General features: G+C 45.4%; 1 protein-coding gene across 4 annotated transcripts in view; it reads right to left on the bottom strand.

Annotated features, from left to right (window-relative positions):
* The window catches only part of VDR (vitamin D receptor), a 234,675-nt gene that overhangs the window by 3,901 nt on the left and 207,079 nt on the right, over positions 1–23,695 (bottom strand). For all 4 annotated transcript variants that reach the window (XM_069758679.1, XM_069758681.1, XM_069758680.1 and 1 more), the window contains 3 exons: positions 21,912–22,014; positions 10,670–10,835; positions 3,202–3,353 (listed from right to left, as the gene is read on the bottom strand). In XM_069758679.1, the coding sequence (XP_069614780.1) occupies positions 3,202–3,353; positions 10,670–10,835; positions 21,912–22,014 (421 nt within the window). The remainder of the gene's footprint in view (positions 1–3,201; positions 3,354–10,669; positions 10,836–21,911; positions 22,015–23,695) is intronic.

Raw genomic sequence — 23,695 nt, 5'->3', positions numbered from 1 at the left:
GACAACAACCACTGATCAACTCATAACTGATCATAGATGAAATAGAATTTTTGAGGAGAGGAGAAAAACGTAGATATAGATGGCTGGATAAGTAACATAGTAACATAGTAACATAGTTAGTAAGGCCGAAAAAAGACATTTGTCCATCCAGTTCAGCCTATATTCCATCATAATAAATACCCAGATCTATGTCCTTCTACAGAACCTAATAATTGTATGATACAATATTGTTCTGCTCCAGGAAGACATCCAGGCCTCTCTTGAACCCCTCGACTGAGTTCGCCATCACCACCTCCTCAGGCAAGCAATTCCAGATTCTCACTGCCCTAACAGTAAAGAATCCTCTTCTATGTTGGTGGAAAAACCTTCTCTCCTCCAGACGCAAAGAATGCCCCCTTGTGCCCGTCACCTTCCTTGGTATAAACAGATCCTCAGCGAGATATTTGTATTGTCCCCTTATATACTTATACATGGTTATTAGATCGCCCCTCAGTCGTCTTTTTTCTAGACTAAATAATCCTAATTTCGCTAATCTATCTGGGTATTGTAGTTCTCCCATCCCCTTTATTAATTTTGTTGCCCTCCTTTGTACTCTCTCTAGTTCCATTATATCCTTCCTGAGCACCGGTGCCCAAAACTGGACACAGTACTCCATGTGCGGTCTAACTAGGGATTTGTACAGAGGCAGTATAATGCTCTCATCATGTGTATCCAGACCTCTTTTAATGCACCCCATGATCCTGTTTGCCTTGGCAGCTGCTGCCTGGCACTGGCTGCTCCAGGTAAGTTTATCATTAACTAGGATCCCCAAGTCCTTCTCCCTGTCAGATTTACCCAGTGGTTTCCCGTTCAGTGTGTAATGGTGACATTGATTCCTTCTTCCCATGTGTATAACCTTACATTTATCATTGTTAAACCTCATCTGCCACCTTTCAGCCCAAGTTTCCAACTTATCCAGATCCATCTGTAGCAGAATACTATCTTCTCTTGTATTAACTGCTTTACATAGTTTTGTATCATCTGCAAATATCGATATTTTACTGTGTAAACCTTCTACCAGATCATTAATGAATATGTTGAAGAGAACAGGTCCCAATACTGACCCCTGCGGTACCCCACTGGTCACAGCGACCCAGTTAGAGACTATACCATTTATAACCACCCTCTGCTTTCTATCACTAAGCCAGTTACTAACCCATTTACACACATTTTCCCCCAGACCAAGCATTCTCATTTTGTGTACCAACCTCTTGTGCGGCACGGTATCAAACGCTTTGGAAAAATCGAGATATACCACGTCCAATGACTCACCGTGGTCCAGTCTATAGCTTACCTCTTCATAAAAACTGATTAGATTGGTTTGACAGGAGCGATTTCTCATAAACCCATGCTGATATGGAGTTAAACAGTTATTCTCATTGAGATAATCCAGAATAACATCCCTCAGAAACCCTTCAAATATTTTACCAACAATAGAGGTTAGACTTACTGGCCTATAATTTCCAGGTTCACTTTTAGAGCCCTTTTTGAATATTGGCACCACATTTGCTATGCGCCAGTCCTGCGGAACAGACCCTGTCGCTATAGAGTCACTAAAAATAAGAAATAATGGTTTATCTATTACATTACTTAGTTCTCTTAGTACTCGTGGGTGTATGCCATCCGGACCCGGAGATTTATCTATTTTAATCTTATTTAGCCGGTTTCGCACCTCTTCTTGGGTTAGATTGGTGACCCTTAATATAGGGTTTTCATTGTTTCTTGGGATTTCACCTAGCATTTCATTTTCCACCGTGAATACCGTGGGGAAGAAGGTGTTTAATATGTTAGCTTTTTCCTCGTCATCTACAACCATTCTTTCCTCACTATTTTTTAAGGGGCCTACATTTTCAGTTTTTATTCTTTTACTATTGATATAGTTGAAGAACAGTTTGGGATTAGTTTTACTCTCCTTAGCAATGTGCTTCTCTGTTTCCTTTTTGGCAGCTTTAATTAGTTTTTTAGATAAAGTATTTTTCTCCCTATAGTTTTTTAGAGCTTCAATGGTGCCATCCTGCTTTAGTAGTGCAAATGCTTTCTTTTTACTGTTAATTGCCTGTCTTACTTCTTTGTTTAGCCACATTGGGTTTTTCCTATTTCTAGTCCTTTTATTCCCACAAGGTATAAACCGCTTACACTGCCTATTTAGGATGTTCTTAAACATTTCCCATTTATTATCTGTATTCTCATTTCTGAGGATATTGTCCCAGTCTACCAGATTAAGGGCATCTCTAAGCTGTTCAAACTTTGCCTTCCTAAAGTTCAATGTTTTTGTGACTCCCTGACAAGTCCCCCTAGTGAAAGACAGGTGAAACTGCACAATATTGTGGTCGCTATTTCCTAAATGCCCAACCACCTGCAGATTTGTTATTCTGTCAGGTCTATTAGATAGTATTAGGTCTAAAAGTGCTGCTCCTCTGGTTGGATTCTGCACCAATTGTGAAAGATAATTTTTCTTGGTTATTAGCAGAAACCTGTTGCCTTTATGGGTTTCACAGGTTTCTGTTTCCCAGTTAATATCCGGGTAGTTAAAGTCCCCCATAACCAGGACCTCATTATGGGTTGCAGCTTCATCTATCTGCTTTAGAAGTAGACTTTCCATGCTTTCTGTTATATTTGGGGGTTTGTAACAGACCCCAATGAGAATTTTGTTACCATTTTTCCCTCCATGAATTTCAACCCATATGGACTCGACATCCTCATTCCCTTCGCTAATATCCTCCCTTAAAGTGGACTTTAGACAAGACTTTATACATACTTTAAGTATGTATGCAATACTTTCCGTTTGTGGTATCACAATGAGTTGGGTCAAAAGTCAATCCATTTCTTTGTCAAGCTCCGATCCTCTGATACATGTGTGCTATAGTAATCAGTAATAATAAACTTCTACTAGGTAAATGCTAAAGTCTGTAATGGTTATTGTTGTGTAAACTAGAACATTAGCAGAGTGATCGACTTGCATTACCATGGCTAATCAGTACTTTGTGCGCCTCATTATATCTTTAGGGCAGACAAATAGGTACAGTAGTGTAATTTTCCCACTCCATTAAGCCGATTTGCTGTCTGACCTCACTATTGAATAGAGAAGCAATTACGGGATACAGAAACATTGTGAACATTATTTTTTGTGATATATCTCCCTGTACAAGGACATTACCGTACCTTGAGTTACATCGTCTACTTTGTACTTGAAGTCTTCACTGCCACATGTCCAGGACATATCTTCTAAGGTAAAAGACTGGTTGGATCGTAGCATTATAACTTCTATGACAGAAGACTTCAGCAAGGCAATTTGGTCCTCGGCAGTAAGATCGCTGTTTTTTAATAAAAAATCACTGATGTTAGTTTTTTTTAATCAAGAATGAGGATGCTGCAGCCATGTCATTGTCATGCACGGTCATTGCAGAACACACTGACTCTTCTGGAAACCTTACATATTGAGTAATCCTAAAAATAATTGCTGAATCTACACGCACAAAAGGATCAACAATAAAACTATCAAGATAAAAAAAAAAGGACTTATTCTGGCATTTAGTGGCATCAATGTGCAATATTCTGTTATGATTACTGGAAAACTGCGGCATAGGTCTAATGATTTCATGCTCAGAATAAATTTCTCCATGTCAAAATTATATTAGATCCAATTTCAGATTAATTTAGATACTGTATTTTTTGGATTAAGAGACGCTCCGGATTATAATACGCACCCCAAATTTTCATGAGAAAAATAGGAAAATACTTTTTTTAATAAAATGGTGGTGCTTCTTATAATCCATGCGTCTTTTTGCTTACCGGGAGTGGTGGCTGCGGTGAAGCGAGGTCCCAGGCTCGCTGGTGGAGGAGGCAAGAGTGGAACCTTGCCGCAGGCTGGGATGAGGGGGAACTCCGATATGCGGCACACTGCTGTGGGTGTCCCGGTGGCGGTGCTGCGCTGTGTCCCAGTGGCAGTGCTGTGCTTTGTCCATGGTGGCGGTGCTGCACTGTGTCCCTGGTGCTGCGGGGGGGCTCTGCCAACCTTTTGTGAAAGGCCAGAGCCCCCCGCAGTCCTCCCATGGTTTCCTATGCGGCGGTGGACTTCGGGAAAATGGCCCCCGGGAGGCGGCGCATGCGCAGATGGAGATCTCGGGGAGATAAGATCTCAGTGCTGAAATCTCACCGCCACCGGGGACACAGCGCAGCACCACCACCGGGGACACAGCGCAGCACCACCACCGGGGACACAGCGCAGCACAGTCACCGGGGACACAGCGCAGCACAGCCACCGGGGACACAGGGCAGCACAGCCACCGGGGACACAGCGCAGCATCGCCACCGGGGACACAGCGCAGCACCGCCACCGGGGACACAGCGCAGCACCGCCACCAGGGACACAGCGCAGCACCGCCACAGGGACACAGCGCAGCACCGCCACCATATTATAAGTTGCACCCCTATTTTCCCCCCAAATTTGGGAGGAAAAAAAGTGGGTCTTATAATCCGAAAAACGTCTCACATTTAATATAAATGTAAAAGTTAGCTTTTTTTCCAGTAGCTACACTGGTTAAGAAATTGTAGGAAACTAGTTTTCTATGCATTTACTAATATACATGGACATAGAAGACATAACTTATTTTATGGACTGTCTGCAGACTTATGATGCATGCTAGTCTTAAATTACTGGAACTGCCCCTTCCTACAAAATCAACTTTTCTATTATCAATGTCAGATTGTAGATACTGTCACAGGAATATCAACATATCTAATGGGATTGACTTATGACTACAACCCCCTTTCATTATGCCCTACTATAGCATATGAAAGGCACAGGCAGGGATCCCACAAGTGGGACTTTCTTTGATCCAGAATGACTGGGCTATCCACTTGATAGGGTATGTACAGATGATCAGGAATTGGCAGTGCTTTGGACGTAGAACATGTCCCATGCGTCCAAAGCGCTGCCGGCTATTGAATCTGCATGTGTTCACCGAACCGTGTGGATTCACCGCTTCCAATACATTCACACAGGTAATATACAGATGATCAGGTTTTTAAATACATCAGATAGGGATTGCATACATTAGTTAGGACTGCTCTGATAAGGGTATACCGTGAAGATTGGTAGAGCAGCTTAGTATACATTTTTTGCAAAAAACGTATCAACCAAATACCCTGTTTTTTACATCTTTTACTAGCACTTGCGGATTACTGCAACATTTTTTCAAACTGAGTGTTTTTGGTTTTACCATTCTCTTTTGTGTCTTCAGGTTTCTTGGTGGTGTGTGAACATGATCCTACAGACTTGTTCACTGTGCAAGTAGCCCATGTGTTCCTGTTTCCATAATTGTTCTCTTGTGTCTACAAGACTGGGGAGTTCCACCACTCCTCTTGGGCTAGCTGCACATGCAGCGTCAAACACGCAGCGTTTACTGCACGTGGACACATACCCTAACAACCCAATGTAGCCAACGAAGTCGCTGGGGACAGTGTCTGAAGAAGATGGCAGTCTTCGTGTTCTTCAGGCATGCACAAAAATGTACCTGTATAGTAGGCTTGGTTTTTGCACTTAACTTGGTTTTTCCAATACATTAAGCTTTTCTATTATGAAATGCTGCATACGGTAAGTTTGGGACACTATCTACGCTGGAGTCTGCCCAATGACCACCCTAAATAAACAGCAATATAAAAATGACACTTTCTATAAGTTACCAATCAAAGATCTGAACAAATTCAAATGTCTTTCCTTTAAAAACGGTATGGTTGTAAAATTAATCAGTAAGGCGGAATATGTTGGAGCTATATAAATAAAATTATTATTATATTATTATTAAGGTTTTGTTTACACAGACCGACTGGCAGCACAATGCGTCCGCTGATCGGTAAACGTTTTCTGATCGGCAGTCATGTGACTGCCTGGTTAAACAGGCAGACCAAAGCAAATGATGCGCCCCAAGCAATCTATACTAATGCAAGCCTTGTGTTCATAGGACAATGCACCACCATAATTGGGCGAGTGCACGGCGCAGGCGTGGGATTCCGGCACCCCAACTGCACGTCACATGGCACTGTGATGTGCATGGGAGGGGGGTGGTATGCAAATTAACACCAGAGGCAGAGTATTCTTCCAGGCACCGCACGCACAGGAGCCTGGAAGAGCTAATTAACATAAAAGATTACAAGTCTATTTCTCAGCAACAAGACAGCAGCTGTGAGGCATACAGGTAGGACCAGGGCCACCATTAGGGCATTACAGCCATGACTGGCGTATGGGGCCCGGTGGGCAGAGGGGGCCCGCATCGGGCCCCGTCTCATCTGCTCACCGGGTCCCCCCTACAGGCGCTGCGGCACGCTATTGACATTGTCGGAGGCTTGCAGCGGACTTGAGCCGCAGTGCGCACTTTGCTGGCGTCTGACGTCATTGTCAGCCGCCGGCAAGTACGTGCTTCACCTGCGCGGAGGGAGTGAGCTTCGCCCGCCGCAGGAGCGCAGCCAGGTAAGAACTCGTGTTTTTTTTTTTTATGCGGCGATCCAGAGGGCCCCGGGGCAGAATGCTGGACACGCTGGGGCAGAGATGCTGGACACAGGGGCAGAATGCTGGACACGAGGGGCAGAATGCTGGACACGGGGACAGAAAGCTGGACACGGGGGCAGAATGCTGGACACGAGGGGCAGACTGTGAGACATGGGGGCAGAATGCTGGACACGAGGGGCAGACAGACACAGGGGCAGAATGCTGGACATGGGGGGCAGAATGCTGGACACGGGGCAGAATGCTGGACACGAGGGGCAGACAGACACAGGGGCAGAATGCTGGACACGGGGGGCAGAATGCTGGACACGAGGGGCAGAATGCTGGACACGAGGGGAAGACAGACATGGGGCAGAATGCTGGACACAGGGGCAGAATGCTGGACACGAGGGGCAGACAGACACGGGGGCAGAATGCTGGACACGAGGGGCAGAATGCTGGACACGAGGGGCAGAATGCTGGACACGAGGGGCAGAGTGCTGGACATGAGGGGCAGACTGAGACACAGGGACAGAATGCTGGACACGAGGGGCAGAATGCTTGACACGAGGGGCAGACTGAGACACAGGGGCAGACTGAGACACAGGGGCAGAATGCTGGACACGGAGGGCAGAATGCTGGACACGGGGCAGAATGCTGGACACGGGGGGCAGAATGATGGATATGGGGAACAAACTGCTGGACACGGGGGGCAGAATGCTGGACACGGGGGACAAACTGCTGGACACGGGGGGCAGAATGCTGGACACGGGGGGCAGAATGCTGGACACGGGGGGCAGAATGCTGGACACGGGGAAAGTGTGAGACATGGGGGCAGAATGCTGGACACGGGGAAAGACTGAGACATGGGGGCAGAATGCTGGACACAGGGGCAGAATGCTGGACACGAGGGGCAGACTGTGAGACATGGGGCAGAATGCTGGAGACGGGGCAGAATGCTGGATATGGGGAACAGACTGCTGGACATGGGGGGCAGAATGCTGGACACGGGGGACAAACTGCTGGACACGGGGAAAGACAGACATGGGGGCAGAATGCTGGACACGGGGGCAGAATACTGGACACGGGGGCAGAATGCTGGACACGGGGAAAGACAGACATGGGGGCAGAATGCTGGACACGGGCAAAATGCTGGACACGGGGCAGAATGCTGGACACGGGCAGAATGCTGGACACAAGGGGCAGAATGTGAGACACAGGGGCAGAATGCTGGACACAGGGGCAGAATGCTGGACACAGGGGCAGAATGCTGGACACAGGGGCAGAATGCTGGACACAGGGGCAGAATGCTGGACACGAGGGGCAGAATGCTGGACACGGGGGCAGAATGCTGGACACGAGGGGCAGAATGTGAGACACAGGGGCAGAATGCTGGACACAGGGGCAGAATGCTGGACACAGGGGCAGAATGCTGGACACAGGGGCAGAATGCTGGACACAGGGGCAGAATGCTGGACACAGGGGCAGAATGCTGGACACAGGGGCAGAATGCTGGACACAGGGGCAGAATGCTGGACACAGGGGCAGAATGCTGGACACAGGGGCAGAATGCTGGACACAGGGGCAGAATGCTGGACACAGGGGCAGAATGCTGGACACAGGGGCAGAATGCTGGACACAGGGGCAGAATGCTGGACACAGGGGCAGAATGCTGGACACAGGGGCAGAATGCTGGACACAGGGGCAGAATGCTGGACACAGGGGCAGAATGCTGGACACAGGGGCAGAATGCTGGACACAAGAGGCAGACTGTGAGACATGGGGGCAGAATGCTGGACACAGGGGCAGAACGTGAGACACGAGGGCAGAATGCTGGACACGAGGGGCAGACTGTGAGACACAGGGGCAGACTGTGAGACACGGGGGCAGAATGTTGGACACAGGGGCAGACTAAGATATGGGGGCAGAATGTTGGACACGGGCAGACTGAGACACGGGCAGAATGCTGGATACAGGGGCAGAATGCTGGACACAGGGACAGAATGCTGGACACAGGGACAGAATGCTGGACACAGGGACAGAATGCTGGACACAGGGACAGAATGGAGATACAGGGCATGACTGAAGACTCTGGGGGCATGACTGGAGACAGATGGGGCAGAATGGAGACACAGGGGGCATGATTGGAGACATGGGGGCATTATTGGAGCCATAGGGGGCAGAATGGAGATACGGGCATGATTGGAGACACGGGGCAGAATGGAGATACACGGTATGATTGGAGACACGGTGCAGGATGAAAGACATGGGGGCATGATTGGAGACAGATCGTGCAGGATCATGGGACAGGATGGATACGATGGAGACAGATGGGGCAGGATGGGGAGATCATATGGGGCAGGATGGGTGAACATATGGCTGAAGCCAGGAATGAGACACCAGGGGCCAGGGTGGGGGATATTGTTATTACCATAGGGGCTAATTAAGGCATATTAATACTGCAGTGATGTATTTATTTTATTTTTTGAGGACACTGTTTTATGGGGAAGCGGTCCTGTTACTGTGTAGAGTGACACTATGTCGCCTTTTTTCTTCTTGTGGTTAATGTAGAAGTTGGAAAATATTAAGTAATGTGTTCTACAAGTGGAGCTCGAGATAACTGTGTTATTTCCTGCAGAGACAACCCCTGGCTGGAAGAAGTGATGGCGGTCTGTGCTGGATGAAAGATGAAGGACTTCACCTACAGACGTCACTGGTGAGTAAGTGTGTTACCTATACACTGACACTATACACTGTATACTATATACAGAGGTCCTGTGTATAATGTCAGCGGTGATCACTGTATAACCTGTACACAGACACTGCATACTAAGTACACATTCCTGTGTATAATGGCACTGATGGTGATATTAGTATTGTGGGTTTTTTAATTACTGATCAGTATTGTATTCAGTCACTATGTAGTGGTAATATGTGGTCTGGTCATGGTGCGGTGGTATTTGTTCCTTGTATGTGATATTATTCGATCACTTTGTGGTGGTAATATGTGGTCTGGTCATGGTGCGGTGGTATTTGTTCCTTGTATGCGATATTATTCGGTCACTGGTGGTAATATGTGGTCTGGTCATGGTGTTGTATTTGTTCCTTGTATGTGATATAATTGGTCATTTTAAAAATTGAAAAATAAATAAAAATATACCTAAATTGTATTGCATATTTTAACAAATATTTAGTAGGTTACAGCAGAGTAGGGCCCGGCCAAAAGTGTCTACCGTGTTATGGTGGTGTCTTAAAAAATCTTTTGGCCAAAACAAAAGCTGCTGGCTATATGTGTGATCTGGTGATGGGAACTGTTATTGTGTGATAGGTGTGAAGTGGAGTTTTTCCAAGAGCGAGCGGTGGGACTGTGGACAGTTCGAGGGGTGGAGGCTGGGCGGAGTCTCAAGGGGGCCCCGAAAATTTTGCCAGTATGGGGCCCCGAAATTTCTAGTGCCAGCCCTGGGTAGGACTATGTTAACATTTCATTCCCCTGTATGCCCATAGCAATAGCTTAAATGCATCCCAGGGAGTGACAAGTTCCCTTTAAAGTACATTTCTGGATTTACATAAAATTTTCAGGTGGCATGAATGGTGTCAAAATAATACATACTCAGTTGCTCTAACCTTGTGGATCCAGGGCCAGGATAAGAAGCAATGAGGTCCTGTTCTCTGATCACTTGTGATTGACTACAGCGTTTCGGTAACTGGAACAGAGCACCTTCAGTGACAACTGATGACAAACTCCTCCAGACAGTTGTGCATGTCTTGATTTTATTTATATCTGTGTTTACACCATCAATGCTACCTGTAAATTTTGTGTAGATGCCACAGTGCTGATTTAGTGCTGTATCCCCTTAAATGTTTTCCTTGCCCAGCAGCACTTTGTCAGAAGCTGTTCAGGGAAATACAGGGAAACAGTCAATGGGAGGCAGTATTACATTAGTGCTGCAGCCCCTTCAATAGCAAGATCTGTGAAAGTTCCATAAGTCAGATCCCCAACAATCCCAAAATAATGGTACTACTTTAAAATATGGAAATAACCCTTCGTAAGGCAACGTTATTGCAGGGTAAAACAGGTAACAATCTGTTTATAGTATATTGCATTCTTAGCTTAATCTCTTCTTCTATAAGAAGCAAAATTCTTACCGGAATCCAGGAATCATCTTTGCAAATCCAATAACTTTCTGTATACTATAACTGACCAAATCTGCAAGGTGAGGGAGCATGGAGAGCTCAGGGGAACCAGAGGGTGAGCTGCCACCGGTAAGTTCAGCAAATAGTGAACCGGGGAAAAAGCTGCTTTCAGAATGATCTGAAAAGTCATAGGAAATATTTATTCAGCATAGAGTAAATAGACATATAGTAGGGAACATTTCAGGGCCTGATTTTAGGCATAGAGAAGCAGAACAGAAATCTAAGGCAGACTCACTGACTAATGAGCCATATATGTATTATGAGGCTTTACAGCACTACTTCATTGATAAAAGACCACTAAAACTGGGGGTTTGACAGCCACAGATGACCTATCAAAAGTATGTCCCCAACAAGGTGCATGCTTGCAGCAGATGCACGGCAGTGTTTGCTAACCGGTATACCAAATGTGTTGTGATCAGTGCCCAGCAGTTGATCCTGATTGATTATGTAACCTGTGCTACAAATATTTATTATTGGAATTTATTTTTAACCCTACCTGAAAAGAAATGCCTTAAATATGACATGAAATATTACTGACTAGTATATATTGCTAATGTACTAATCAACTAAACAACTGTTACAAGTCTTCAATATAGTCCTTATTCGGACATCTGAGAAGAGAGCTTATTGATTGTTTGTATTCATTATATCTTACCATCTAGTGGTTTGTGTCAGTGCCATTCCTGTTTTCTACTTGCGGTACTAGTTTGTTGTCTTTCACTTTTTCAATTGTGTCTACTTATTATCTTCAATAGTTTTTTTAATCTGTGTTTTTAATTGTCTTTAATAAAATTGATATTGTGTATATTGTGCTCTAGTGCCTATTTTTCTTGGGTTTCAATAGTTTTAGCCATTTACACTATTTTAGTACATGGATAAATGGAATAATTACATTATACCCTCAGGTGAGTGTATATATATATATATATATATATTTATTTATTTTTTTTTTCTTTCTTCATCTTTTACATTTTAAGAGTTTCAAAAAGGAATATAGGCAGATGAAAAACTTTCGGCCCTCTGCAAGGTTAGTACCTAGTAGCACCCCCTTTTGCAAGTATCTCAGCTTGTAAACGCTTTTTGTAGCCAACCAAAAGTCCTTCAAGTCTTGTTTGAGGGATTTTCATCCATTCTTCCTTGGAAAATTCTTCCAGTTCTCTGAGATTCCTGGGTCGTCTTGTATGCATTGCTATTTTGAGATCTAGCCACAGATTTTCAATTATGTTCAGATCAGGGGACTGTGAGGGCCATTGTAAAACCTTCAGCTTGCGCCTTTTGAGGTGGTCTATTGTGGATTTTGACAAGGGTTTAGGATCATTATCCATTTACTGAAGCCATCCTCTTTTCAGCTTCAGATTTTTTGCATATGGTCTTATGTTTGTATCAAGAATTTGTTGAAATTTCATTGAATCCATCCTTCCCTCTCTACCCGTGAAATGTTCCGGTGCCATAGGCTGCAACACAACCGAAAAGCATGACTGATCCACCACCATGCTTAAAGGTTGTCAAGATGTTCTTTTCCTGAAATTCTGTGCCCTTTTATCTTCACACATACCTTTGTTCTTTGAGGTTCAAATAGTTCTATTTGAACCTCATTGGTCCACAGGACTTGTTTCCAAAATGCATCAGGCTTGTTTAGATGTTCTTTTGCATACTTCTGACACTGATTTTTATGGTGAGTACACAGAAAAGGTTTTCTTCTGATGACTATGACTCTTCCATGAAGGCCGTTTTTTATGATAGTGTGTCTGGACAGTAAAACAATATACCACAACTCCAGAGACTGCAAAATACCTTCAGAAAGATTTAGCAGTCTCTGGAGTTGCCTCTCTAGCAATCCCACGAGCAGCTCTCACTGAAATTTTGCTTGGTCTTCCAGACCTTATCTCCATGTTCACTGTTCCTGTTAGCTGCCATTTCTTAAATACATTTCAAACAGAGGAAAGGACAACTTGAAAAGGCTTTGCTATCTTCTTATAGCCTTCTCCTGCTTTGTGGACCTCCACCAATTTCATTTTCAGAGTGCTATTCAGCTGCTTACAAAAACCCAAGGCTGCTGTTTTTTGGCACAAGGTGAGAGGAGTCTGGGTTTTTATAAAGCTGTGAAATTTGCATCACCTAGCCTTTCCTAATGATGCTAGTGAACAAGCCATAACCCTAACAGGCTATTAAAGGTCTGAAACCATGGTATCTGAGCACACAAATCTCCAAGGGTGCCAACATTTTTGCACTGATCCATTTTCCTTTTTGTACTTTTTAAAATGCAAAAGATGAAAATATAATGTTTTGCTAAAATACAAAAGGACGTGTGCCATCTTTAACTTTAGGCCTTTTAGAGATAATTTCATCTTTAACTTAACTGTTCTCAATAACAGTAATTTTGACCAGGGGTGCTCAAAGGTTTATATGCCACAGAAATATATATTATTATATATATATCTGTGCATCTCAACAGTAATAGCAGTGAGTTGAATCAGCTCAAGTGTGTATGGACAGCATTACAGTGTCACAAGTGAAGTTTAAGGTAGTCTGGCAGCTCTTAATATGGCATCCATAGACAGGCTTAGCACTAGCCACTGTGTCTACTAGATCCCGGTGGTTGCCATGGCCTTCACCCTTTATCTGCCATACAGGGTTCTGAACTTATACAATAGACCCTGGTTTGGAGCCACAGAGTAAGATGCTGGCAGGTGGAGTAAGTTGGTGGCAAGAAGGGCACGTCATGCAAGCTTGGTGGTCAAATTCAGAGGCAAAATTGTCATGAGAATCATCAGAAAACCAGTTAAGTCAGAACAAGGAAAATGCAGGCAGAATAGGAGCAAACAGTCAGCAAATAACCAGAGTAGTAGTCCTTGTAACTGGCACTGAAAACTGACTCTCAAGAATTTTAATAAAGAGCAGCCTTCCCAGGGCTGACAACATGGAGAATCACTAACTAGCCAGGAATTACCGTAACTCCCAAGCTTCCAGGAAAGGTGGAACCACCAGTACAGGATGAAACAGGGCTATGGCATTGTCACCCTGCATCACTTGCCAGCCGAAACAGACACAGAGGGAACAGGCATCAGCACGAACATCACATACAGTGTAACCTGAAAATACTGTCACTATATGCCTTCCATTTCTCTATTTATTAACGTACCTACATATTTAAGAAGTACATGGCAACATTGGCAGCAGATCATTATTTATGCTCAGTTTATAGACTTATCATGTAGTTAATTACTGCATTTACAGATATACACAATTACGCAAGCAAATACCATTTATATGCCTTTCACATAATTGCTTTGCATTGCTACTTTGTAATTATCGTAGTAATGGCAGCTAACAGATTGGGAGATCTACAAGTTGTATCATTGCTGTTATTTAAATGTTACCAACTGGATCACAGGATTGTACCTGATAATAGAAAACACAAAAAATATCGGGTCATGAATAGTGTTGAGTATTCCGCTACTGCAATATCGGGTATCAGCCGATATTCGCGGTATCGGAGTTCTGATACTGAGTTCCGATACTTTTACAATATCGAATCCCGGAATCGGAAGTTCCCATAATGCAATGAGCCAGTTTGATTTTATTCAGCCAATGAGGAATCCTAAGAAGTGTGGGCACATCATGTTATGCATGTTAGGTATGTTAACTAATGGCATGGCTGTGATTGGCTGCTGAAATGATGTCATGATGCACTATAAAAGCCAGCGCCGCCATTTTGGGTTCACTCTGCTGTGAATTTACTTAGGGACAGGACGCTGCTGTTCTGACTCTGAGGGACAGTTTGAGCTAGCGATTTGCTTTATTGTGCTTTACCCAGGCTACTTTAGCAACCGCTGTGTGAGAATTGAGAAGCTTTCTTTTGCCTTGCAGCGCTGTTCACGGCTGTCTGTGAGGTCTCAGTGTGTGAGTGCAGCTCACGCTGTAGTGTGTTCTTCAGCCACCTCCGGTTGTAATCCGGTCAGTGTGCGTCACTGCCTCATACATTGTCCTTTTTTGCATTAGTGCAGCTCGTTCTTCCTGATTTCTCCAATTAGTGTGGGTCCATCCGTATCCAGCTAGATTGCTTGAAAACACTATATAGGAGTAGATAGAGCCTTTCTGCAGCCTTGTGCCCTGCAGCCCCAGCCAGATTAGTATCTATTGCATTGTAGGTTACCTTCCTGCACTGTAATAGCTACAAAACAGTGTCTTTTTGTAAAAAAAAAACAAAAAGTTAATAAAGTTCACCAAACACTCCACTTTACAGTTGTGTAGGCCACATTAGCTCAGATTAAAGTCTAATCCACACTTTATAAAATTAGTGTTTCTTATACCTGTTAGCAGTTATTCAGGAATAAGCACACTAAGCCCTTAGTACTTTTCTGCCTATCTTTATCAGTCTACCAAGATGAAGAAGGCAGGGAGTAAGGCACGTGGTCGTGGGCATGGAGTTTCTGCAGGGAGAGGACGTGGGGATTCTGTGCCTGCTCCGGGCACCAGTGACTCAGCATCCCCCAGTATTACCAGGGAACAGTCCTTTATGTGCAGCTATGTAGGAGCTCGCCGTACCCCACTGCTGCGGGACGAACAAATTGAAGTCGTTGTTGGATGGATGGCAGCTAACGCATCGACTTCAATTAGTTTCAGATCCTCTCAGGTCCAGAGCACTGAAGAGCACCCATCTGTCTTCTTCACCACCTCCCAAATTGCCCAGGCACTCAGAGAGCCCTGGACAGGAGCTATCTCTACTTCTGCTCTCTGAATCTGTTGGCTTGGAAAGAGGGGCCCAGCCAAGCAGCATTCGAGAATTTGAAGAAGAGGTAGTATTCAGTGATGCGCAACATCTTTGTCTCTCTGAATCTGAAGAGGCGGGTGGGCCAGTGCCTACGGTCAGCACACCTCAGCACGCATCTGATGATGAGACTCAGGTGCCACTTTCTGGTGTGTACTGTGCTGCCGAGACTATCCAGGAGAAGCAGTTGTTGGAAGAGGGTAGTGTAGATGATGAGGTCCTTGACCCATCATGGCGTGAAGTACAGGAAGGTGGTGGGAGCAGCTCTGAGGAAGAGATTCCCCGAACAGTCAAAAAAGGAGGGAGGGGGAGGTGGCAGACTCTGTTGCCTGTAGCCTCCACTTCGGCACCCATTAGGAGCACGCCTCTTCCAAAACCCAAAACGGGCACTCCCAAGACTTGCAGTGCCTGGTCCTTTTTTGACACAGTTGCAGATGACATTTGCTTTGTCAAATGCAAGCTGTGTAATCAGAAAGTGAAAAGAGGGAAAAGTGTCAGCAACCTCAATACCACAAATATGTGGAAACATGTGCGGATCAAGCACATGGTGGAGTTAAAAAGACACACTGAAGACCTAGGCCAACCTACAGCGCCACCTACCACCTCTTCAGCTCATGTTGTAGCCTCTACCTCCAGCTCACACACAGCTGGTTCGGCTTCCTCACAGGATCGCCATGGAAGAACCTCTGGCACTGTTGTACAGACACACAGTGTCATTCCACCCACAGCACCACGTTCCCTGTCATCCTCACACTCCCAGGTCAGTCTGCAGCCATCGGTAGCAAAGGCATGGGAGAAAAAGTGCCCATACTCGGCAAACCACCCCTGAGCACAGGCTCTGAAAGCTAGCATTGCAAAACAACTGTCCCTTGAAATGCTCTCATTCAGGCTGGTGGAGACTGACACCTTCCGTAACTTCATGGCATTGGCAATCCCACAATACAACGTGCCCAGCCGCTTTTATTTCAGCAGGCATGCCGTCCCTGCCCTGCAAAAGCATGTGGAGGGAAAAATTGAACATGCGCTACTAAACGCCATCAGTAGCAAGGACCAGCTGACCACCAATGCGTGGACCAGTAACCATGAACAGGGACGATATCTTTCCCTCACTGCCCATTGGGTAAATGTTGTGGAGCCGGGTACAGATCTTGAGAGTGGCGCTGTACGTGTTCTACCAACTCCAAGGATTGCAGGAATCGAGTCTGTACACAATGACTCCTTCTCATACTCCAGTTCCTCTGAATCAGCTCTGCAGGAGCAATCACAGTTTACCTCCACATGGACCCGTGAACACTTACCTGTTACGACCGATATGAGCACAGCCGTGGCCAAAAGTCAACAGGCCGTATTGAAATTAATTTCTTTGGGGAATCAAAGCCACACAGCGCAGGAGCTCTGGAATGCCATCAAGCAGAAGAGCGACGTGTGGTTTGTGCCAGCGAATCTCAAGCCAGGCATGGTAGTGTGTGACAATGGCTGAAATCTGGTGGCAGCTCTGGGCCTAGGCAACCTCACTCACATCCCATGTCTGGCACATGTGCTCAACTTGGTCGTGCAGAGTTTTTTGAGGGACTATCCGGATCTTGATGAACTGCTGCACAAGGTCCGCATAGAGTGCGCTCACTTGCGACGTTCCAGCATGGCAAGATCGCACATTGCAGCGCCGATTTCGCCTTCTGGAACATCGCATCATATGTGACCTACCCACCAGGTGGAATTCAACATTACATATGTTGGAGAGGTTGTGTGAGCAGCAGGCAACAGTAATGGAGTACCAGCTGCATCAGGCGCAAACAAGTCGCAGTGCGTGCCGTTCACACTTCAGCACAATTGAGTGGGCCTCTATGAAGGACATCTGCCATATTTTGCGTGCCTTCGATGATTCCACGAGGATGGCGAGTGCAGATGATGCACTAGTCAGCATGACTATCCCCCTTATCTGCCTGCTTGAAAAAACACTGCAAGCGCTAAGAGAGGAGGTTGTGGAAGAGGTGGAGGATGAGGAGTCACAAATGCCATCTGCTTCTGGACAGTCTGCGCAACGTGGTTCCTCACAAAGGCCTAGGCAGGGGACACTTTGTGAGGAGGATGAGAAGGAGTCAATGGAGGAGGAAGACATCTGTTCAGAGGAGAGAGGTACACAATGCTCTAGTAGTCAGTATGTACAGCAAGGGTGGGGTGCTGCAGAGCAGGCAGAGATGACGCCTCAAGCAGGGGACAGCGCTTTTTGGCCAGTTGGCAGTCTACAGCACGATTGATTTCATGCTGCAGTGACTGAGAAACGACCGCCGCATCGCCCACATTCTCAACACGGCTGATTATTGGGTGTACACCCTCCTAGATCCTCGCTACTGGGGCAACTTACAAAGCCTCATCATAATACCTTTGAACCGGGAGCGTAAAATGCGGGAGTACCAAGACACACTGGTGCATTCCATCATGTTCTCCATTCCACCTGAGAGCAGTGCTGCTAGTGCTTTACAAAGCAGCTCAGTGCGTTGAGGCAGTGGAAGAAGCTCTGCACAAAGAGGCAGCAGAAGCAGCGCCTCATCACAAGGCAAGACCAGCATGGCCCAAATGTGGCAAAGTTTTCTGTCCCCGCCACAAATGTCTACACCATCACAGACGGCTCCAGTCAGCAGGAGGCAACGTTTCCGTCAGATGGTGACAGACTACATGTTTTGCCCTCTCAGTGTTCTCCCACACAGCTCTTCCCCCTTCAAGTTTTGGGTCTCTAAGCTGGATACATGGCCAGAGCTTAGCCAGTATGCATTGGAGGTGCTGGCTTGCCCTGCTGCTAGTGTATTATCAGAATGCGTCTTTAGTGCCGAAGGTGGTGTACTAACAGACCGTCGCATGCGACTATCTCCGATAAAGTTGACCGGCTTACTTTTCTGAAAATGAACAAGGCCTGGATCTCGCAGGAATTTGCCAGTCCTCTTCCAGATTAAATAATTGGTTGGCAACAGTATCCAGGTCTCCTGTTGTGTTCATGTTTCTACCATCTGAACTGTAATCCCTGGGCTCCAACACCACCAGTTGCTGCTCAGAAGTGCCGTCTGCACAGTCAACACATGCTCCAGTGTTATTGGGGTTCAGTAACGTCGGCTGATCCCCTGCTGTGTGTCCGGCAATTTCTCCTGCTCCGTCCACATTCACACTACTACAGATATTAAACTTGCTCCAATTAGGCCTCTGGCTACACACTCTGTTTCTAGTATTTACCCTGGGCTCCAAAACTGCCAGTTGCTGCTCAGAAGTGTCTTTGGCACGGGTACTCCCTCCTGCCCAGCCTGGTTCCAGCACGCCAGCTGTTTCCGGGTAGTGTCAACGTCACTTTGCCTCCAATACATTGTCCTGTCGGGTTGCGTTCGGGGTGGCCGACTCTATGGTGCCTGCAGTTTGGGTGCTTCCAATGTGGGCTGCGGGATCTGGCAATGAAGGCTGGTTCCGTAGTGCCAATAGGACAAGCTCCCCCTGTAGGACTGTGGGTTTCGGTAACTCCGGCCGGCTCGCAGCCTTGCAACTTTTTTTTTCATGTGTACCTTCTGCTGCCTATCTGAGTTCCAGTACCATTAGCTGGTTCTTTGGAAGTCAATCTTGAATATGTCCCCCTGGGTTCCAGTAACGTCAGCTGGTTCCAGGCAGAGCCTTTAGCTTAGGTGCCTCCTTCTCGGTATCTGAGTTTCACCAACGTCTGCTGGTCCTTGGTAGTGCTTTCTGGCACGGGTACCTCCTGCTTAGTAACCGGGTTCCAGTACCATCAGCTGGTTCTCGGCAGTTCCTCAGCCTTCTTGTACCTTCTGCTACATTTCCAAGTTCAAGCTTTTTGAAATGGTTTTTGATAATCACTCTGGATCTCCCTGACGACGACGACCCTGAAGACCACCCCGAAGAAGACGACGACCCCGAAAACGAAGACCCTGGAGATGACGACCCTGAAGACCACCCCAAAGAAGACGACCCTGAAGACCACCCTGAAGAAGACCAAGAAGATGATCCTGAAGAAGATGACCAAAAGGACAAAGAACAAGAAGACAACCACCAAGATATAGAAGACCTAGAAGAAGAACAAGAAGCTGCAGAACAAAAAGCATAAGAACATTAAGCATAAGACTAAAAATCAGAGCAAAAGATATTATCTAAATTATAAGCAGAAGAAGACTAAGCAGTGTATGGGGGTGAGTCCGTTCCTCCTTGTGGTGCCCCTGGAAAATACCTGCTGCTGCAGGCAAAACTGAACGCGGACAAATCCTGTTGTAAATCTTTTGTGACAGGCAGAACGAAAGGTGTAATCTTCAAAACTTTTATAGATAACAACTACAGGAATGCTGTCACAAATAATAATATGATGATGAAGAAGAATATGAAGAAGATGAAGAAGTAGAATATGAAGAAGAATAATAGTTGAATAAGAAGAATATGAAGAATGTAAAAAAGGAATAATAGGAAGAAGGTGAAGAAAAAGAAGATGAATAAGGTGAAGAAGAAGTTGATGAAAAATATGCTGCTGCTGAGGATGATGAAGGAGAAAGTGTGGGAGAAGTAAAAAAGAAGGTGAAGAGCATGGAAGTAATGAAACATAAATATCTGATAAAATATAAAAAAGCTTAACATAGTCAATATCTTTGTAACTCCGAACGTCTTAAAAAAATGTAATTCCTGCTATTCCATTTGATTGGGCTAAACCTCTATGCCTTTAACGTCTCCTCCACCTCCCCCAATACATTCTACATTATTCCTAGTTGTTTTCCTTCATGTAGAATTAACCTACAAGAAAAGAAAGGGTTTATTTTCATTCCGATATTTGTGTCCCATTGACTTGCATCGGCGATATCCGATATTTTTGGGGTATCGGTCCAATCCGATCCGATATTTCCCGATATCGGAAGGTATCGCTCAACACTAGTCATGAAGTTCAGCCATTAATACATTGAAATGAACTTTATGGCACAGTTTAATTCTCAGCATATGGTTGAGATTTCTATCATACTCTAAAGACTGGAAAGATTATTGCTTGTACATTAACCAAATGTTGCAGAAGTTTTTTGCACACCCAAAAACATTAAGAACCCAGGCATAGCAAGTGGTAAAACAAACTGGCGATAAAATTACAGTGTAAGGCCATGTTCACACGATCCTTTTTTTCATGCGGAATTGCCGCGATTTTCCCGCTGCGGGTCCGCAGCTGTTTTCCATGCAGGGTACATTACATTGTACCCTATGGAAAACAGGAACTGCTGTGCCCACAATGCGGAAAATAAAAAAAAAAGCCGCGCTGAATAGCTGCGGGAAAAAAGAAGTACCATGTCACTTCTTTTTTCGGAGCCGCAGCGGTTCTGCACTCATTGACCTCCATTGTGAGGTCAAACCCGCAGTAAAACCCGCAGATGAAAAAAATATCTGCGGGATTTACTGCGGTTTGTGGTGCAGAACCGCTGCAGCAGGAAGTGCGGGGAAGCGGGCGGAAGTGCGTGGGCGGAGTGTGGCTGCCCCCCCGTGCTCCGATCCCGCCCCCCCGTGCTCCAATCCCACCGCCCCGTGCTCCGATGCCCGCCCCCAGTGCTCCGATGCCCCCCCCCCGTGCCCTAATCTCCCCCCCTTATACTTACCCGGCGTCCCGGTGTCCGTCCGGCCGTCTTCTCCCTGGGCGCCGCCATCTTGCAAAATGGCGGGCGCATGCGCAGTGCGCCCGCCGAATCTGCCGGCCGGCAGATTCATTCCAAAGTGCATTTTGATCACTGAGATATAACCTATCTCAGTGATCAAAATAAAAAAAAATAGTAAATGACACCCCCCCCCTTTGTCACCCCCATAGGTAGGGACAATAAAAAAAAATTAAGAATTTTTTTTTTCCACTGTTAGAATAGGATTAGGGGTAGGGTTAGGGGTAGGGTTAGGGTTAGGGGTAGGGTTAGGGGTAGGGTTAGGGGTAGGGTTAGGGTTAGGGTATTTTCAGCCATTTTAACCCTAAAAAACTTCCTAGAAAACACACAGACTCTGCATAGAAAACTGCATAAAAAAAAGGATCAAAAAAAGGATCAAAAAACGCATCAAAAAACGCATCAAAAAAGGACAAAAATAGGACCAAAAAAAGGACCTGCGTTTTCTGCCAAGAGCTGCAGTTTTTTAAAAAACAGTCCTGAAAAAAAAAGGATGGAAATCAGGAACGTGTGAACATACCCTTAACATAAAAAAAAAAAAAAAAAAAAAAAGCAAAAACTGGGTAACCTTGCCTTGGCCAGTAGACTATGTCCTTACACAGTCGACATGGAAATTATACGACATCCAGTTGAAAATGACGTATTCCAATGAGGAATAACAGAGAAACGGTACAAAGCAAAAATGCCCTAACATTGTTATTTTATGGTGAATATATGTCATGAGAGAGGACGGATAATATTTTCATGGTAAAATCTGTACCTGGGGAGGAGTTACAGGTGTCCGAATCTGTGGAATAGTTCTGAGTTTGGACCGATGAAGATCTTGTCATTCTTTTACACTGCTCAATTTCTCTGACTGGCGGCTGCACAAAACAAAACAAATCATAATGTTCAAAAGCATGTTTTGCTCTAAAGAAGAACCAAAAAACTAACATTATGACCATACTGACTATATTGTCTACAATTTTACCTATGATGGGTCATAATGATCAAATGTCAGTGGTTCTCAACCCATGTAAAATGTACCCTATGGAATGAGCCAACTGTGAATCCATCGGTGAGCTGGTGCTGAATAAGTCTTAACTTTTTCTAGAGCATTGTTCTAAGCTGATTTATGACCACAAAATTCAACTCTGATGTGTAACATGTGAGACTATAGTGACAGACGGCGAATGAAAGGCATTTGTGGGAGGTATTTCACACAGCCAACCAGTCACCAACTCCAATATGTTCTGCAAAGGAGAGGTATGTCTGATAGACAAGGTTAGGGTCTTACTAAAAAAAGGGAATTAGACCTACCGGTAATTCGGTTTCCAGATAGTCCCTCAGGACAGCACCATGGAGGTCGTCCTTCCTTGACCTATAGCAGGACAGGATCACAGAGAGTTTAAAAGGACCCTCCCACCTCCACCCTCCAGTGTTTTTTCAAAGTACCACAGAAGGATTGAAAGAAATGGTATAAACGCACCCTTACAAACACGTGTGTAATAAACCATTTAACGGCTTCATCTTAATCTCGAGCCATGGCGACCCGATAGATGAACAATCTGCTGGAAGATTAATCCCATGCAAGTCTAAAGAGAAACATAAGGGAGGGAAATAAGGGTGCTTTCCTGAGGGACTACCTGGAAACTGAATTACCGGTAGGTCTATTTCCCTTTTTCCATTACGTCCCTTCAGACAGCACCATGGAGAATATCAAAGAAAAACTCCCAGGGTGGGTACAGAAGCCCAAGAACCATAGTCCCAAAGACCTGACTAAATATATAAATGATCCGAAAGATCAAAAAAAATATAGATATCTAAAGAGATCCGCAAAGATAATTACCGTAGTTAGTGTCTGATATTCATCTATAATGGCCAATTTCAGTATGAAAAACGAGGTATGCAGCAGAAACAGAGAGGGAAATACACCCATTGTACTCCAATACCAATAATGAACCGCAGTGAAAAATTACAGTTATTGTGATAGACACTTATACACATTGCAGCCACAGAATAGGTTTAGAAAACCTTATTGCCCAGCAAAATATGGTGATAGTCACAGCCACCACACAATGAGGACTGTACCGACCAATAATAAGAAGTGTTGAGCATTCCGATACCGCAAGTATCGGGTATCGGCCGATACTTGCGGTATCGGAATTCCGATACCGAGATCCGATACTTTTGTGGTATCGGGTATCGGATCCATAGGGATGTGTAAAATAAAGAATTAAAATAAAAAATATTGATATGCTCACCTCTCCGGCGGCCCCTGGACATCACGCTGGTAACCGGCCGGCTTCTTTGTTTAAAATGAGCGCCTTTAGAACCTGCGAATGACGTTGCGGGTCCTGATTGGTCGCGTGCCGCTCATGTGACCGCCACGCGACCAATCAGAAGCCGCAACGTGATTCTCATTCACTAAACTCCTAATTCTAGGAATTAAGGACCTGCGAATGACGTCGCGGCTTCTGATTGGTCGCGTGGCGGTCATATGGGCGGCACGCGACCAATCAGAACCCGCGACGTCATTCGCAGGTCCTAAAGGCGCTCATTTTA

Source organism: Ranitomeya imitator, chromosome 3 (assembly GCF_032444005.1).
Source record: "Ranitomeya imitator isolate aRanImi1 chromosome 3, aRanImi1.pri, whole genome shotgun sequence".
NCBI lineage: Eukaryota > Metazoa > Chordata > Amphibia > Anura > Dendrobatidae > Ranitomeya > Ranitomeya imitator.
Note: the sequence above shows the minus strand (reverse complement) of the source record. Positions and strands in the feature narration are given on the sequence as shown.